At 54.0% G+C, this 18,544-nt stretch overlaps 2 protein-coding genes across 2 annotated transcripts in view; both read left to right on the top strand.

The window, feature by feature from the left end:
* The first annotated feature begins 642 nt into the window (after window positions 1-642).
* The window catches only part of TIMP2 (TIMP metallopeptidase inhibitor 2), a 50,441-nt gene continuing 32,539 nt past the window's right edge, over window positions 643-18,544 (top strand). Inside the window, exon 1 of the mRNA XM_082371601.1 lies at window positions 643-1,094. Coding sequence (XP_082227727.1) covers window positions 965-1,094 — 130 coding nt within the window. The 5' untranslated portion in view covers window positions 643-964. The remainder of the gene's footprint in view (window positions 1,095-18,544) is intronic.
* On the top strand, window positions 1,103-14,215 carry LOC309618195 (uncharacterized protein). Its single transcript, XM_082371600.1, has 2 exons — window positions 1,103-1,858; window positions 1,982-14,215. Exon 2 carries the CDS (start codon window positions 2,141-2,143, stop codon window positions 3,056-3,058), a length of 918 nt encoding a protein of 305 aa, XP_082227726.1. The 5' UTR covers window positions 1,103-1,858; window positions 1,982-2,140; the 3' UTR covers window positions 3,059-14,215.

The raw sequence follows: 18,544 nt of genomic DNA, 5'->3' as shown, positions 1-18,544 counted from the left end.
GGCCAGTTTATATAAAATCCTGTTTTGTTCATAGTAACCACTCTCCCCTCCCCCTCCAACTCTACTGGCCAAGCGCACTTAAAATTCTAAGGCCTCCATTTGAAAAAGGAATCCTCGGTAAATTTCAGGAGGCCACCCAGCCAAAGGGGGCTGGGAGAGGGGCGGCAGGGAACGACCCCTGCTCCAAAGCGCACATCCTTCTCCTCAATCCCTGGCTAGAATCTCAGGGACCCCAGGGGTGGAAGGGAATCAGGCAGTGTACATCTCCCGTACCAAGCTGGAGGGGAAGGGGTGGTGGGTGGGCCGCCTGTGCCCTGGAGGGGTGGGCTGAGAGTCCCAAGTGCTGAGTCAGGGTCCACTGGGCGCTGTCCTCCCGCAGCAACCCCCTCCCCCCAAGCTCTGGAGATTTGGGAGGCTGCGGGGTACGGTACCGGGCGGTGGGAAGCCAGGTGCGCAGCGGCGAGCCCCGGCCGTGCCAGACTGGACACAACAAAAGCCGGGCCTGGGGGAGGGCCGGGAGGCGCGGGAGGCGAGCGGGGAGGGGGCGGCTGGGAGCTCCCGGAGCCGGCATTGGCCGCCCGCCACCGGGGGGCGGAGCCCAACAATCCTCGGAGAGCAATAAAAGGCCGGCTCGGCCCGCGCGCACGGCGCACACATCCATAGAAGGCGGTGGAGCGTCAGCGATCCGGCCCGCGGCGCGCTCGTTCGCTCGCTCGCTCGCTCGCTCGTTCACTCGCTGCCCCCCACCCGCTCTCGTCTCCGCGCTGCCGGCCGCGCCCCGCGCCCCCCTATCGCCCCCGCGACCAAGAGCCGAGAAAGTTTGTGTGGCGAGTGCGGGCCGGAGCGGAGGGCGCGCCCGCGGAGCGCCTCCCAGACCCGCGCGGCCCCGGCCGGCGAGAGGGGAGCGCCCCAAGCCCAGGCGGCGGCGGCGAGCCCGAGCCCGCGCCCCCGCCCCCCGCCCGCCATGGGCGCCGCGGCCCGCAGCCTGCGGCTTGTGCTCGGCCTCCTGCTGCTGGGGACGTTGCTCCGCCCGGCCGACGCCTGCAGCTGCTCCCCGGTGCACCCGCAACAGGCGTTTTGCAATGCAGACGTAGGTAAGGACGGCGACCCCGCCCCGGCGCCCACCGCCCCTACGGGGAGCGCTGGACCCGGAGGTTTCGCCGGCGCCCGCCCGCTCGCATCTTGCTGAGGGACCCAGCGCCCGCCTCCGGGGCCTCGGTGCCTTCTAGAATCCTGCAAGTTGATGCCAAAATCGTACTTTCTTTCCCCCCTTCCTTCTCTTCCTTTCTTTTCCTCTCTGCCGAGATGCTTCTCAACCTCAAAATTCCACCGAAATTCCGCTGCAGCTCCAGCTCCAGAAAAGGGAGCCAGGGAACGGATTGGATTTTGGCAGGCGGAGGGCCCCGGGATGCCAGCGCGGGGGGGTGGGGGTGGGGGTGGGGGGGGGCGGAGCGGGGAGAGTGCGGGACACAGCCTGGGGGGTGGGGGGACTCTCGACCTCGGTGGGTTGAAGGACCTGGGCCCCCAGGAAGAAACTTTCACAGGTGAGATGGGAGTTGGGCTCCTCTGGGCTTGGAGCTGGGTGGGGAAGAGCTGCTCTGCCTGGGCCTCTCCCACCAGGCCGCCCGTGGGGCTCACCAGATTAGGCTGGGGCTGGATGGAAGCTTCCCTCCCCTGGTCAGGTTCCCCACGGGCTCAGTGGAGCAGCTGGAAAGACGGGCAGAGCCCCATGGCCGGCTCCTCCCACGTCCTGCCCAGGAGGCACTGCACACAGTGACAGGCAGGAGGGTCCTTGAGTGGTGACTGCTTTTTCAGGACATCCACACGAGCTGGGGACTTTGGTGACTGCAGGTTGCAGGTAGGCTTGTGTGGCTGCTTAGAGTCCCCAGCGAGTATCTGTTCCCCCCAGGACCCCTTGCTCCCCACACATGGCAGCGAGCGAGGCAAGGAGGAGAGCCCAGTTATTTGTTCTCATCCACAGAGGGGCAGGAGACAGAAGTGGGGAGAATGCAGCAGAAATGGGAGGAACCAGCTGGGCCCTGGAGGTTTCCATCCAGTTCTGACACTTGCAGGCCTCTACTGCCCTGGTGACAGTCAGCCAGGTTTTCCTGGGGCGGGTTCAGTTGAACCAAAAGGACGGATGCACAGCAGGTGGGCCTCTGCAGCTCACTCTCACTTCCTGACAGGTTTGTTTTCTGCTTCTAAGTCTCAGCCGCCAGCCACGCATCCTCTTGCCAGCGGTGGTGAGGCTGGGCTGCCCTCACCTGTGCAGACTCAAGGGCAGGGTGTCTGGGTTTCTCCTCTTGTCAGCCATGCCCCGCTGATCTCCCCACACTCCCCACGGCTCCTGGACACACCTCAGTTGGCCCTTGGAGCTGCCGCTGTTGCCTGGCGCGGGAGGTCTTCAGGTCATTCTACCTGTGCGCATCACGTAGCTCAGGCCACCTGCACTTGGGGCACGGTGTGTGCTTGCAGAGTGGTTTCCACAAAACCCGAATTGGGGGAAGTTCTCCAATTTGGCTTCGCTGCTCAGCAAGACCGGTGCGGGGGAGGGGGGGCGGAGGAGAGGCTCCTCCCAGTGGCGGAGCCAGGATTGGCCTTGCATGCGGTGTCCCCTGGGAGTCCAGGCCTGCCCAGGCTCCTTGCAGAGAGAGAGGCTGTGCTTCTAGGGCAGAATCAGGCCCAGGCTCAGAAGGAATCCGTGGCTCAGGAGACTCTAGGGCTTGGTTCACAGGGGCTGAGCAGGAAGGGGTCGGGCCTTGGGACCACCTCACACCCCTCAGCTGCACGGAGAGAATGCCCAGCCAGCCACTCTCATCCTTGCCCAGTGTCAGCTGAGGCAGCGCTGGGGCCGTTTCTGCTTTGGGTTTGGATCAAGGGCAGCAAAGGTCAGGGTGCAGCAGTGTCCGAATGCCTCAAGGCCCCTTCTTGCTTTGCGCGTTACCCTCTCTTCCACCTGCATCTCCTGGCATTTGTGTCCAAGTCATCACATCAAAATCATCGTAGAGCCAAAACTTGTAACCCCATACCAGCTCAGAGGTTCCACAGGGCCTACTGATGCCAGGGTCGCGCCACAAAGCCCATTACATTAGGTTCCCATGGCTGCTGTAACAAGTGACCGCAAACTGAGGGACGTCAAACAGCAAGAATTGATTCTCTCACAGTTTAGGGGGCCTAACATCCAAAATGAAGGTGTTAGCAGTGTAGGTTCCTTCTGGAGGCTCTGAGGGGAAACCTGTTCCACCCCTGGTGGCTCCAGCAATCTTCAGTGTCCCTTGGCTTGTAGACATATCACTCCAATCTCTGCTCTGTCTTCTGGTGGCCTTCTTCTCTGTGCTTGTGTCTCTGTGCCCTCTCCTCTTATTCGAATACCAGTCATTGGATTCAGGGCCCTCCCTAGTCCGCTATGACGTCATCTCAACTTGATCATATCTGCAAAGACCCTATTTCCAAATAAGGTCACATTCACAGGTTCTGGGTGGACGTGAATTTGGGGTGGGTGCTGCCCAGTATTGTTCCATGGGCAGCCCTTCTGTGCTTAGTCAACTCGGGGTACGTCCCAGAGGCATCCCAGGGTGTAGGCCCCAGATGGCCATGGAGTAAACCCCACAGTGAAAGCTATATAGCCTTTCCACATCTGCTTCTCCTTTAGGTGGTGCATGGCTTCCTTGGTGATGATTCCCCACTCTGGCCGAGAGCATAATTGCCTTGGGTCTGGATCTCTTTGCAGACATCAAAAGTCTGGCTCAGACCTTGGCTTTTGTAGTTTTAAAGCCCTACAGGTGACTGTGCCACCAGGGCAGTGGCCCGGGGGTCCAGGAAGGGTGATGGTCTGCTGTACTTGGGGTCCCTAAAGACTGACCTTTAATGCAGTGTGCTGGCTCCTTTAATTGTTGGCTGGATGCAGGCTTGTGAAATGGCTTGGTGTCTACAAGAGGCAGTTGGCTTAGGAAACAGTCATTTTTCTCTCTGCCTGTGTAAGGATTTCTGGGAGGCATCTCCTTAGCTCTTGCAGTCGGTAGGATTGGAACTGGGGTCGGCAAAAGAGTTTGTTATGAGGTTATGAGATTGAGGATGAAGGGGTGGGAAGAGGTGACCGGGGCTCCTCCTGGAAGGCCCCGCTCCCTGTCCTTTCCAGAAAAGTGAGGATGAGCTTCCTTTCCAGGAAGTCTTTTCACGTCTCAGAGCCCTGCTCGGATGCGCCGCTGGCCTCATTCCCTCTCATCTAATGGGGTCCTTCGCCATCTCCTACAGGCCTGCACGGCTCCAGTAACCTGGCTGGAAACCAGCTTTGGGCTTGCTCTTCAGGTAGTGCCACAGTGCGGGAGCCTGGAGTCCCTTAGCCAGCTGAGTGGCTTGGCAGACCTGGGCCGCTTGGGCCGGTTTCTGGAGTCGAGGGTGAATCCAGGAGCTCTCTGGGCCCAGACGATAAAGTCTCCCCCGCGGCGTGGGTGGCGAGGCCCAGGGCCACTGTCTCCCAGGAGGGCTGGTCTCTAGCACCAGGTGGAGCAGGGCCCACAGCCAAGGGCACGTGCTTGTTGCCAGGGCAAACAGGCTGGCCTTGGGCACATGCTGATGGGGGCCGGATGGCGGCCACTCGGGGAGAAACGCAGTAGGCACTGAGAAACGGCAGCATCTTCACCAAACACGTGCTCGGGAAAAGCAAGGCAGCTGAGCTTCCTGTGAGCTGAGTGAGGCCTTGAGTGCACGGGGGCTGGGATGGGGGTGGTGCCGTGTAAAGATACTCCTTTCGCAAAGTGTATAATCAGTCTGTGTTTCGTAATCCTGATTTTCCTATCGGGCTCACCTGTGTCGCAACAAGCAGTTACAGAGTGCCCAGCTCTGCCCCCAGGGGACATAAGGGAGAAGCAAGGCATGATCCCTGCCCTCAGGAAGGAGCGCTAGGACACTGGTGCCAGGCAGTGTGGAAGCAGGTTTAAGACTGCGTGGGTCAGGGTGGGCAGAAGGCATGTAGACTCCCCCGACCCTGACCGACCGCCAGGGGCGTGGCTTAAAGTAAGTCAGCCTCCATGTGCTTCGGGCAAATAATGAACCAAGTAACTGTCACAAGGTGAAAAGCGTTTGGGCATCTGAAGAGAGATAACGGGTTCCAGTGAGAGGATGGGGAGGGGGCCATGGGGGGCCCTCGAGTTCCTGGGCTTGGTCTTGGACAGTGTTGCTGGAAGGATGTATTCTCCAGGGGAGTGACTGGAACCTGGGTTGGGAGATGGGAAGAGGTGTGTGCAGCGCTTGGAGGCTGTGCTGCGGGCATGGCACGTGGCTGGGAGGGAGCTCTGCCCACCCCACGTGTTCCTCCCTCTCTGATCTGAGGACATGGGGCCAGCCTGCAGCCTGGGGCCTGCTGGATCCCCTGGAATCGGTGGTCCTGGCCGCTAGTCCTTGAGCTGCAGATGGGCTCGGGTCCTGCCGCTCTTCTTTGTCATCTCAGCTGGGTTGCCCAGAGCATCCCATTGCTGCGGGTTTAGATGACTCCCAGGCTTGGGGGTCGGGGGGTGGACGCAGCCACCCTCGCCTGATGCAGAGCTGCTGAGCCAGTGCCCAAGGGGCTGTGGGAGCAGGTGAACCCCTTGGGTTCCAAAACGGCTAAGAGGTATGCTTGGAGGACCCCAGGAGGTCTGAAGGATGGGAAAAAACAGCAGGAAAAAGCAAAAGCATGTGTATAACTGAATCACTTTGCTGTACACCTGAAACTGTCACAACATTGTTAATCAACTGTGACTCCAATATAAAATAAAAAGTTAAAAAAAATCAAAATCAAAAAACAATAAAAGGGCTTCCCTGGTGGCGCAGTGGTTGAGGATCTGCCTGCCAATGCAGGGGACACGGGTTCGAGCCGTGGCCTGGGAAGATCCCACATGCCACGGAGCAACTAGGCCCGTGAGCCACAACTACTGAGCCCGCGCGTCTGGAGCCTGTGCTCCGCAACAAGAGAGGCCACGATAGTGAGAGGCCCGCGCATCGCGATGAAGAGTGGCCCCCGCTTGCCGCAACTAGAGAAAGCCCTCGCACAGAAACAAAGACCCAACACAGCCAAAAATAAAAATAAATTAATTAAAAGTAACATTTAAAAAAAAAACAATAAAATAAATAAGTACTAAGGATATAATGTGCAAAGTGATGACTATAGCTAACACTGCTGTATGATGTATAAGAAAGTTAAGAGAGCAAATCCTAAGAGTTCTCATCACAAGGAAAACTTTTTTTTGTTTTTCTTTTATATCTATGAGATGATGGATGTTAATTGAACATGTTGTGATAATCATTTCATGATACATCTAAGTCAAATCATTATGCTGTACACCTTAAACTTATATAGTGCTGTATGTCAATTATATCAATAAAACAGGGGAAAAAAAGCGTGAAAGGAGATAAAGAGAAGGCAGACTAGGGGCAGGGGTGTAAGTGCCACCGATTCTTCTCCCCTGCCCTGGAGCTCGACTCAGGTGCCTGCCCTGGACACCCCTCCACCCTGCAGTGTGTGTGAGAGTACACACACACCACACACACACAAACAAGGGGCTGAGGGCAAGTGGTCTTGTGGCCAGGATGGTCTTTCTGGAAAGAGAAAGGCAGACTTAGGAAATTAAGGTTGAAAGCGCTAAAAACCCTAAATTAGAGGATGGAGCTGGGGGAACATGTACCAGGCATGGTTAAGTGCATCATTTCACAGTGCCAAGGACAGGGACAGGCTGCCTGGGAAAGGTGCGAGGGAGTCTGGGTGCAGAGCAGGCTCGGGGGCAGGAGGGCCCGAGTGGCAGAGTGGGACTGGACATCTGGTTTATCACATAGGGTTTGCATTCCATCCCGAGGGCCTGAGGAGAGGCATCGAGAGTGTGTACCTGTGGGTGATAGCGGGCATCACCCAGGGAGTTTGCTGAAAGGCAGGTGTCTGAATTAGCGTCCCATATTGGACCCTTGGGGCTCAGGGCGTGGGCATGGGTATTTCTCAGGCTCTCCAGGTGATTCTGACACCCACCAAAGTTTGCACAGAGCAGTCGTTTCCAGAGCGGGTACCCAAGACAATTTGGGTGTGAGAAGAGAACTTTATAGATACCTTACTGTACGGATTGACAGATGCACTTGTGCATAGTTTTAAACGAACAGGTAGATTTTGAGTGCTTGGCTAGGCTTCTGTTTAGTTGCTACAGGGTCCATAGACTGCGAGGACCATAGGGTGTCAGGGTGGGGGGAGGGGTATGTGAGATGCCCCAGAATGCTGGGAGGAAAGGCAACCAAGGGAAGTGGGGAGGGAGGAGGGCTTCCAGACTGAGGGGCAGTCTGGGTACCAGCGTCTCAGAAAGAGCAGGAATGAAGCTGGCTCCCCCAGCCCAGGCCCAGGCTCTCCCAGGGCCCACCTCCAGGACCCCTGAGGGCTGGCTGGAATCCTGGAGCCTTTGGCGCCTCCATCACTGCGTGCATGTGCAGCCCCAGTGGGAAAGTGATAGAGACCCAGGGGAATCCCATTTTGTAGCTGACAAAATTGGGGTCAGCCTCGTCCAATTAGCATCCTAGGTTAAGCTTCTGGAGACCCCAGCAAGGCAGACTGGGCGAGTGTTTGCTGTAAAAATCAAATTGAGATGTAATCTCTATAAAGAAGGGTCCTAACCTGGGGGGCATGGACGTCTGTTCAGAGATGGGCCTGGTGGGGGGCGGTCTTGAGCCCTGAAACTGTAAGCAAAGCTGTGTGTGTGTGTGTGTGTGTGTGTCCATGTTTTTCTGTGGACAGGGGCCATGGCTTCCACCAGGTTCTCAAAGGGGTATGTGACCCCTAAAAGGTTAATCACTGCCTGTAAAAGACTTATTTATGGCCTGTTGGGAGGGGTGAGAGACATGGGGGGAAGGGGCTTTGAAACCAAAGGGTGGGCAGCCTTGGGCCGGGCTCAGCAGCAGAGCCTGAAGCCCCAGCGGTGGGAACCAGGGGGGGTCTTTGTTGTCGCCCCACCTCCCCAAGAGCGGGAGGGAGGGGAAGGAAGCTGCAGGCAGGAGAGCAATGTTAAGGGCTGGTAGTCAGTCACTCAGGTGAGCGGAGCAGGCACCTGCACGAGGGAGGGACTCAGGAAACGAAAGGCAGGCAGGGGGGTGACGGGCTGGGACAGGGGCTGCCTCTGGGGTTTGACCTCAGGGCCAGGGCCAGGCATCCCCTAACGTGGTCAGGTGGTCAGTGGGGTTCCCTGCTGAGTTCTGCTGAGAGACAGAGACAGTGGCGTCTCCGGCTGTAGTAGGTACAGCAGATTATGGAAGTATGTGAGGGGCCTCGGAGGGAAGAGGGGGTGGGAGCAGAGGCGGTGGGAAGTGGGGACATAGGTTTGGAGCGGCGTGGTGAGGGCAGCTGCTCTGCAGCCCCACGACTCAGTCCAGGGGAGAGATCTTGGGCAAGTGCCCTCGGTTTCTCCATCACCAAAGAGGAGATAATAATTTACCTGCCTTTTAAGGTTGTGGGCAAAGATCACAAGAAAGGGCAGAGGTGCAGTGCCTAGGATGGTGCCCATGGAGGCTCTCAGGGTTGGGGCGGGGGGACTGTCTCTTTCTGTGCCAGATGCTGTGCTGGACGTGTAATCCTCACCCAGCCCTGAGGTCTGGCCATGGTTATCACACAGGTAGGGGGGCGCAGAGACACACAAGCTGGGCCCTGGTGCCTCCAGGAGGGTGGCCAGGGAACTAGGAGGGAAACCGTGGTAGTTCTGTGAAGGAAAAGTGACTGTGGCAAATAACAGTAACAGCAGCTGTCATCATCCATGCTAAGTGCTTGGAACTGTGTTCCACACGTTCCTCCTGTTAACACGTCTGTTTCACAATTATCCCCATTTTACAGATGATCAGACTGAGGCACGGGCTGATTAACTTGCTTGGGTCACATGACTGTCAAATAGCAGAGTAAGAAGACAGAGGGTTTTAAAATGAAAGGAGGCTTAACAGTGAGGAGGCTGAACGCCGCAATTCTGGTCCACCTTGGCTTGGAGGGGGTGGTCTCTGGGGAGCATGAAGGAGGGAAACTCCTGGAAGCTGACCTTGTTCGTGAGATTTGCTCATCAATTGGAGATGAGCTAAATTAAATTAAGCTCTATCCTGACAGCAGAATATTAAGCAGTCATTTTAAACAGTATTATAGATTCACGTTTTTGACCTAGAAAAATGTTCAGAGTGCATTAAATTTAAAAGCCCAGATACAGTCAGTATGCTTTCACATTTCAAACAGTGTCTAATATAATTTTTAAGTGCACCATGCGTAACTGTACATTGTAACAAAAAGTTATCAAGCAAATACTCAAATTAAGAGATGAGTCATTGCCACCCTGAAACCTCAGTTAATCCCTCCTGGTCCCAACCCCCTCCTTTCCCTTAGATAACCACTGTCCTGGTTTTTATGGTGAAAATTCCCTGGCATACAGAAGTTTTATTGCTTCTGTATGTATCTCTATCCTTTTTTTTTTTTTATTGTGCATGTACAGAAAAGTGGAAGGGTGACTGTCAAAATTCTAGGCAGTGGGTGAGATCAAGGGTGATTTTTATTTCGTTTTGCTTATTTGTGTGTTCTGAATTTTCTGTGATTAACGTGTGTGAGTTGTATAATTATTTTAAAGTTAAAAGACAATGGGGAGACAGGGGTGGAGGTTTCTTCAGGATGGGGGAGGCAGAGGAGAAGGCTGCGGGCAAGAGGGTAAGAGCCCTGAGCCCGGAGGGAGGGGGAGCGCGTCCAGGGCTGCCCACCTTTGCCTTCGTCCTCCAAGAAGCAGATTAGGGAAGGGTTTATTGCTTCTTAAGAAGACTGTTATTGTTTTTCTGCCTCAGAGACTTATGCTTTATTGAGGTGTAATTCACATACTGTTCACCCATTTAAAGTGTACAATTCAGTGGTTTTTAGTGCAGTCACAGAGCTGTGCAGCCATCACTGCTATCTGATCTTGCAGCATCCCGAGGACCCCTGAGCTGAGTACATCCGAGGTTTCCGAGGTGAGACTCAGGCGGTGTGTTTCCACCCGGTGCTGCCCCAGCAAGGCTGTGCCCTACAACAGGACGCACAGGATGCAGTCGGCCTCCTAAAACTATGCTGGCCTTTCAGGGCTTGGCAAACTACACCCCTGCCCGCGACTGCCTATCGTGGTAAATACAGTTTTACTGGGATGCGGCCACGCTCATTCCTAATACAAAGTCTGCAGCTGCTTTTGAGCTACAAGGCAGCGTTGAGTAGTAGCGACAGAGCTACGTTAGTTATTGTACCATCTGGCCCTTTATGAAAACTTTCCCCCACCCCTGAGTGTGAGCTTCCTGGGGCTGGCTCACCTCTCACCTGGTGGCCCGCTCCCTGCTTTCCAGAAGAAATGATGCTTGTGGATATCATTCTCTGAACTGACCCCAAAGATGCAGCAAATCTTGAACCTGTGGGCCTAAGAGAGGGAGGGATGAGTTTAAAGGCCATAACCCCTCTGTGGTGGAACGTTCCGGGGTGGAGAGTTCCTGGGGACAGAGCCTGGCTTGGGATGAGTCTTCATGTGGCCCTTTCTGATCTGTGGTCTGGAGATCTTGGTTGGGCTTCCGGGAGACCCCATAGGGTCAGGGCATCCTCGCTGAGTTGGCTCAGCACCCCGGCTCTGCACCAGGCGTGGCCGAGGCCCCTCTGATGACAGTCAAAGGCCCTAGTTAGGAGGCACTTCAACAGCTGATTCTTAACCAAGGACAGAATGAGGAAATGGACTGACATTTTAGAGGAAAAAAGACGAAGTGGAACGTATTGGGAGAAGAAGCCTGGGCCTTTGGAGCCTGTTAGAGCTGGTTCTGAGTCCTGACTCTGTGCCTCTGTGAGCCTTGGTTTCTTCTTCTGTAAAAGCAGAATTAAACTCCTCAGGGCCGGGCCATAGCAGATGCTGAGTGAATTTCTGATGAATGAGTAAAGTGTGCAAAAGCATGGGAGGGACTCAATAGATGTCAGCCCCACCCACTCCATCTAGAATCCTGAGACCCTGGACGATGCTTCTGTGAAACCTTGTGGCCTATGTCCCCAGAGCTCCTCAAGAAGAAAGTCATGTGGGTGCAACAGGGAAATAAACCTCCTCTGACATTCCTGGCCCCCTCTGCTTTCTCTGTTCTTCCTACAGCGTGTAAAACTCAGCCTGGCCTCTCTCTCTGTGGCCCAGCTCACTTCTGCCGCCCTTCCTTTGGTCCAGATCAAGAGTTCAGGGCCGGTGGATGGGTTTTCAGCTCAGGCCACATGATGTGAGGGAGACGCGCTCACGCCGGCTCCCAGCACTGTATGGAAACTGTACCTCTGATGGTCCTCTGCTCTGCCTTCTCTGTGCCACCAGTCCCTGGTCACTCCAGGTAGTTGAAAATTCACTGTGCAGAGTTGGTTGACCCGCCCCAGGCCGCCTTGTCCTCACCTGGGTCCCATGACATGTGAGGGTGTGGAGAACAAGGACGGGGTGGGAAGGAACGCGTTAGATGTGGAGATGCGCAGGAATGATCTTATTGGGCCGCGTGTCTAGAACGTTTGCAGGCATGCGATGAAGTCTGAGCTCGCGGTGACCCCGGGTGCCCCAGCCTCTGGAGTCCAGGGTGCTGTCAACAGACAGCACTCCGTGTAGCCGCGAGAAAAGGCCAGAGGTCACTCGTGGGCTTCAGGTTCATGTGGATTGTTCTGCTCCGAGGGGAACATCCCTTTTCAGAAGGACTGTTGACCCTGTGACAGGGCGGTTTTGGGGGCAGACACAGTTCTCTCCTGGGGGCTTTTCTCTGCAGCCCTCCAGCATTTAATCTTCAATCCTCAGAAGCCCCGGGGAGAAATGACCCAGCCCAGCTATGCCCAGGCAGAAACCAGGTATCTCAGGAGGAATGGCGTTGGAGCAGAGCCATGATGAGCGCTGTCAGTCCCCAATTCTTGGTTGTGACATACTGGCCCCTTGGCCCCGTTGGATCCAGGGCAGGGAACAAAGGAATAAATCGAAGGTGGTGTTTGTTTCTTGTGCGCCGGTTCTGCGGGGCTGGGGGGGGGAAACCACCGGCAAATAGTCACCAATCATAAGTCTCTTCGATAAAAAAACATCGACTGTCTAGGGATTTTCAGTGCAAAAGGACTTCATCTCTTCCATTTCACAAGGACTCATGAGGTAGGTGGTAGGTCAGGCAGGTGTCCTCCCCTGTCTGGATGGGGAGCGGTCCATGATTTACCCAAGGTCACGCAGCCAAGGGCGGCACCAAGAATCTAAGGAGCCGGATCCTGGCTCAAGTCTCTGGAAATAGATCAGACGTCACAGCTTTGGCCTTTCCGTTGCTCTGTTCTGTGTGGCCAAGAGACTTGTTGTCCTTGGAAGGGCTGACTCTAAGTAGGTGTGTTTGGTCCTAACCTGAGCAATTTAGAAGCTTGGAAGGGCATTTTGACAATGCTGATCAAGGACTTTAAGTCTCCCCTTGAATGTAAATTGGTGCAGCCACTATGGCCAACAATATGGAGGTTCCTTAAACTAAAAGTAAGACTTACCGTATGATCCAGCCATCCCACTCCTGGGCATGTATCTGGAGAAAACTCTAATTCGTAAAGATGCATGCACCCCAATGTTCACAGCAGCACTGTTTACAATAACCAAGACATGGAAACAACCCAAATGTCCATTGACGGATGAATGGATAAAGAAGATGTGGTGTATTTATACAATAGGATATTGCTCAGCCATAAAAAAGAGTAAAATAATGCCATTTGCAGCAACATGGATGGACCTAGAGATTATCATACTAAGTGAAGTAAGTCATATAGAGAAGGACAAATGTCATATGATATCACTTATATGTGGAATCTAAGAAAATAATATCATGAACTTATTTACAAGACAGAAGAGACTCACAGACATAGAAAACAAACATGGTTACCAAAGGGGAAAGCTGGTGGGGGCAGGGGGGAGGGATAAATTAGGAGTTTGGGATTAGCAGATACAAACCACTATATATAAAACAGATAAACAACAAGGTCTTACTGTAGAGCACAGGGAACTATATTCAGTATCCTGTAATAAGCCATAATGGCAACGGATACAAAAAAGAATATATGTATGTATAATTGAATCTCTTTGCTGTACACCAGAAACGAACACAACATTGTAAATCAACTATATGTTAATTTAGAAAAAGAAAAAGTCTCCCCTTTGGTCAAGCAACTCTAAAGCTAGGAATTTTTTTGCGGGAAATAATGAAGTACATGTGCTGGCATCTCGTGACGCGGATGCTCACCTCCATCTTGTTTATCTCAGTGTTGGAAACACTTAGATACAGCAGCAGGGCAGTGGTCAAATAAATCACAGCCTCGGGTGCTCTGTGGGACCAAAGGTTGTAGAATTTTTTACTGAAATGTAAAATGTTCAGATAAAGGAGGGGAAATTAGACTTTCTTTTGCAAGTGTGTGTTTTCTAATTTTTCCCTGTTGAACTTGAATGATACGTGTCGTTTTTAAAGTCAGAGTTTGCTGAAGTATGGGTCTGACTGTACTCAGCAGTAGGTTGGGCCCGCACTATTAAAGCTGGGTTGGTCCTAGTTCATTGATGGGCCCCATGGAGCAGAGACCGCCGAGCAGAGCAGGTTCATCCAGAGGATGGGAGCTGCATCCTAGGAATCACTAAGATGGTGTCAGGAGAGCCCAGGCTTGGGAGAAATATCTTCAGTGCAGGAACAACCTGGAGAGCACGGCAGTGGTGGCCATTCCGGAATGCATCAAAGGTCCCACAAGCTGGAGTTTTTGGCCACCATGTTATCTGCACTCTCCCCAAGCCCCGCCCCAAACTTGTCCCATGCTGAAGGTGGGTGTACATGACCTTGCTGAGAAGAGGCTAAGGGATTGGGGGCTGGGTATGCTCTGGGGAAGGAGAAATGGACATAAGACTTTGTGTCTATGGGGCCAAGAAGAGGGGCCCAAAAAGTGGGTGGGGAGCTGTGGTTGAGAAGTTCAGGGGCAGACTTCCTGCCCCACGCCAGGTCGGGGACCACATGACCTCCCCAGAGCCCTTCCAGCCCCACACAAAGGCTTTCATCCCTGGATCAGCTCTGCCTCCAAGGTTCCAAGTCCCTGCTGTTGACTTTTACAAGAAACCAAACCCTGAGATCAGTTGCTTTGACGTCTTGGGGCCAATGTTCCCCAAACTAAATTTCTCAATTGTCAAATTTGTGGAGAGTGCCCTTAGCCCTAGAAATGAGGTCAGGCATGTCCTATTTCTTATTTTGGGTGGATGGGTGGGTGGGTGGGTGACATGGGGGCCCCAGGCCAGCATTCCTTTCCCCCACCTCCAGTCGGCTCAGCTCAACAGTGGATCCTGGAGGGGCAAATATCCCCAACCTGAGTGGGACCAGACGCCCTCCCTGTGGGAGGAGGGGTGGCCAGCGTTGTCGGGAAGCCCTGACCTTGAGGTGCAACAGCTCAGAAGAGTGACACCCCAATGAGGAACGTCACCATGCTGCCAGGCTGGGACAGGAGGGATTTTCTCCCTGCCAGACCGTCTTTAAGCACCGAAAGCACGCGCACGTCAGGCATCTTCACGGTGCCCCCGAGGTGGCCCTCCCTCTGCTCATCACCCCAGCTGTTTGAGCCAAATCTTTGTGATCGGTGGACCCACAACAGGTGTGCTGACAGGTGATCGCCCTCTGGCTGGCTCGTCACCGTCCCTGACTTCACCCCCGCTCTGATGTCAGAGCACCACAGCTCTGTCGTTCCCGTGGCAGCGGCTGCCAGAGTTCACCAGCTGGGGCGGATGCTGGGCTGCTGGCAGAGGTGGGGAGCTGCGATTCCAGCCAACTTTGGTCGGTGGGCCCCGGAGACCCCATGCAGAGCACCCAGGGCCGAGGTTCTTGTTGTGTCCCCGCCCCCTTATCCATTGTGAAGGTGGAGTTCTTTCTGTGCCCAGTGGTTTGGTGAGGGCGCCTTGGGAAGTGGGCCAATAAGAGTGTCCAGGCCACATGTCCAAAAGGCTAATTTGAAAGTCCTTGCACCACGGGGCTCTGCATATACAGTTGGATCGGGGAGGATGGGCAGTGGGAGCTGGTGGGATGGGGTTGGGGGTGAATGTGGTGGTTTTTTTGAGGGGGGAGATCACCATACAACAACAGTTGTTGGCACTGGGGACCCCTGACCTAGGCGGGGTAGCTGCAGTAGTAAGGTTGGAGGGAAAGCAGTTGACATCGCCAAGAGACATTTAGTAAGGTGCCAGTTGGATCAGCCGTAAGCAGCCCCCCAGCTAGCCTGGTGTCTCCTGTGAATTTGGAAGAGCCTGTGCCTCATGTCTGTCTTAATGAAGCTGGTTGGGGAGGTGACGGAGACAAGATGACAAGGGCTTGTTCTCCTAGAGGCTGGCTGCCCAGCCATCTCAGCCTTCTAGAACTGTCCTTATCCTGAGTATGCATCAGGGAGATGGTTAAACATACAGATTCGCAAACCCCACCCCAGGATTCGGGTGGAAAAACCTGCGGTAGGGTCTGGCCAGGACTCATAGTCTACCATGATCACCTCCCCACCAGGTGATTCTGATGCAGCTGGTCTAACACCCAGCCGGCTTTATGAACCACTACTCTGGAACTTAACTGAGGGAGAGTCAGGAAGTGAGCAAAAGTGGAAGCTCTGGGCAGCACACTGGGTGTCACAAAGTGTATTTCTAGCGGCTAGAACTCAGAGAAATGGAGTTTAAAATGTTTCTGATGTTTGTTTTATCTGGGCTTGGCTTGGATGCCTCCAGTGATGGGTGTCTCACTACCTACCAAGTCAGCCCAGTGATTTCAAGACAGCCCTGTAGAAAGTGCTTCTTTCCACCCGGGCCAATTTCTGCCTCCCTGTAATGTGTTCTTGGTGGTCTGGTCCAGGCATCTGGAGACACGCACAGTAAGTACCACCCTCTTCCCCAAGCAGCTTGCCAAGCATGTGGGTGTTTCTGATGGTGATGAGCGCTAGCATCTGTGTAGATGATGGGTGTTGCTGTTATTATCCCCGTTTTACAGATGAACAGAGACTGAGGCACCCAGAGTTAAGAAACCTGTGCTAGGTCACACAGTCAATACTCTGAACCACCAGAGTACACTGTTCTAGACTTTTCTACCACCTTCAAGCCTCCCACCAAACATTCTTGGTTCCTTAGGACTTTCCTTCCTATGACCTGTTTTCGTTTGTTTTTTCATTCTCCTCCTGAACTCTGAGGCCCTTCTTCCCATCCTTAACCACTCCCTGCCTTTCTGAACCATATCTGGGAAGACATACCTCTCCCTTACTCAGATTTTCTCCTTATTTAGTAAAAGTGTAGTTCTCATTTAGTGTATATTTCTCATTAGGTGAATTCCTAATAATTTCTTTTCTTTCTTTCTTTTTTTGCCGCACCGCGTGGCATGTGGGATCTTAGTTCCCCAACCAGGGATTGGAAGCGTGGAGTCTTAACCACTGGACCATCAGGGAAGTCCCCCTAAAAATTTCGATAGTTATATTTTGATTTTAAAACTTGCAGGCCATCCCGTTTGATCTTCACGCGTCCCGTGGGGGTGGGGAACAGGGTGGGTGAGGTCTGACCTGCGCAGGGGCTGGGCTGGACCATTACCCTGCTTGTTTTAGGCGTTCCTAGCAACACAGGTAACGATCACATTGGCTCTTTTGGTGACCACGGTCTCTGCCGACTCTGAGCTCACAGCCGGCTCAGACCCTCTCGTCTCCCGCTTTGCTCCTTCGGAGCTACATTCTCCCACTTGGCACTTGCAGGGTCGGATGTGGGGACCCACGTGTGGGTTGTAGATGTTTTCCCAGTATGCTTGGCCTTGTTAGATTTGACCAGGTGTTCAAGCCTGTGAAAAATCTGAGCTGAAGGCTTGCATTCCAGCAGCACGGCTGGTTTTCCATTTCCCTGTGGGTGATTGAGTGCCGGGAACATCGCATCCAGAGCTGATGGCCATGGATTCAGACGCTCATGTACTTGACTCATGGAAAGCCCACCAGGGCCCCAGCCTCTACTCTTCTTGCTTTAGACACACTTTTTTTTAAATAAATTTATTTATTTACTTATTTATTTATTTATGGGTGTGTTGGGTCTTCGTTTCTGTGCGAGGGCTTTCTCTAGTTGCGGCAAGTGGGGGCCACTCTTCATCGCGGTGTGCGGGCCTCTCACTGTCGCGGCCTCTCTTGTTGCGGAGCACAGGCTCCAGACGCGCAGGCCCAGTAGTTGTGGCTCACGGGCCTAGTTGCTCCGCGGTATGTGGGATCCTCCCAGACCAGGGCTCGAACCTGTGTCCCCTGCATTGGCAGGCAGATTCTCAACCACTGCGCCACCAGGGAAGCCCTAGACACACTTTTAAGACACTGCTTTGTGTGGGTCCCAGTCCATAGCAGTTTAGAAGCCGTATGAAAAAAGGGGGATAGGGTGCTGTCAGACACACAGACAGAAAGTTAAAACTACGGAGGAAGCTATAAGAAACCCACTTAAAAACTCCAAATTATATTCTGGGGTCATTTAGTTTAGAGGAACTCTGTCATATATATATATATACATGGTTTTTTTGGTGGGGGTCCTATATATCTTAAAAGCCCTTGAGGGATTCTCTGTATTATAGTCCTAAAGATAATCCAGAGTTCTAAGAAGGTCAAATTATATCTATTCTGTGTACTCTCAGGAGACCGAGAAATGTTTAACTTTACACACGAAAGAGTAAGCTTTACTTATATGGAAATGTTCTCTCTGGCCATGCCAGCTAATTGGGAGCCCTTTTATATCTATTTTTAAATGTTTCAAAGAAAATGTGCTAAACCGTGTCCCCGGGGCGTTGAATCTGTGGACCCCGGAGAAAAACAGGAGCATTTTCCTGTTGCTGCGGAAATCAGGGGCTGCCTTGTCAGGGAGGAAGAACCAGAACAGGGCTGGGGAGAGGTGGGTGGGTAGGATGAGGGGGGTTCTGTTTGAGGAAGAAGGACGGGCACGAGCACAGTGAAGGTGTTGGACCTGGGTCAGGGGCATTTGGGATGCCCGGCTGGGGAAAGGGGGCCAGATCCTGAGCTGCTGGAATGTTCCCAAGCCTGTAGGCCAGGGACTGCCCGACCGACTTCGGTGAGATGGTTAACTGAGCGCATTTCTGGGCCCCTCCCCACTGAGGCAGAGGTGGGATCGGTCTGGGGCGGGGCCCCAAAATCTGCGTCTTAACTAGCAGCTCAGGCAACCCGTGAGGCAGGTGGCCTCTGGCTGTGCTTGGGGACTTGCTGGTGCCGACAGCACAGGGCCCGTTGCAGATGCTCAAGTGACACAGGTGGCCGAGTTAGAACAGTGGCTGTAGCCATAGTGCTGGGAAGGAGGCGTCGGGTGGGGTGGAACGGGGGTGGTGGCAGGGAGCCTGGTTAGGAGGCTCAGGTGAGACCCTTCGACTGGAGTCCGGTCCATCTGGCATTGGAGCCCCTGGTTTGGGCGCCACACAGCCGCCTTCGTGGTCACCTTTCTTCCTCATCGGCCTGGGGTACCCTGGAGTCTCCATTGAGGGATCAGAAGGCAGGAGGGCTGCTGTGGGCCTGGCCCTTCCTGGGGGCCTGGGAGGGGGT

This window comes from Balaenoptera borealis (assembly GCF_965194805.1).
Source record: "Balaenoptera borealis genome assembly, chromosome: 20".
Lineage (NCBI taxonomy): Eukaryota > Metazoa > Chordata > Mammalia > Artiodactyla > Balaenopteridae > Balaenoptera > Balaenoptera borealis.
The sequence above is the reverse complement of the archived record's forward strand: the minus strand, read 5'-3'. Positions and strand labels throughout refer to the sequence as shown.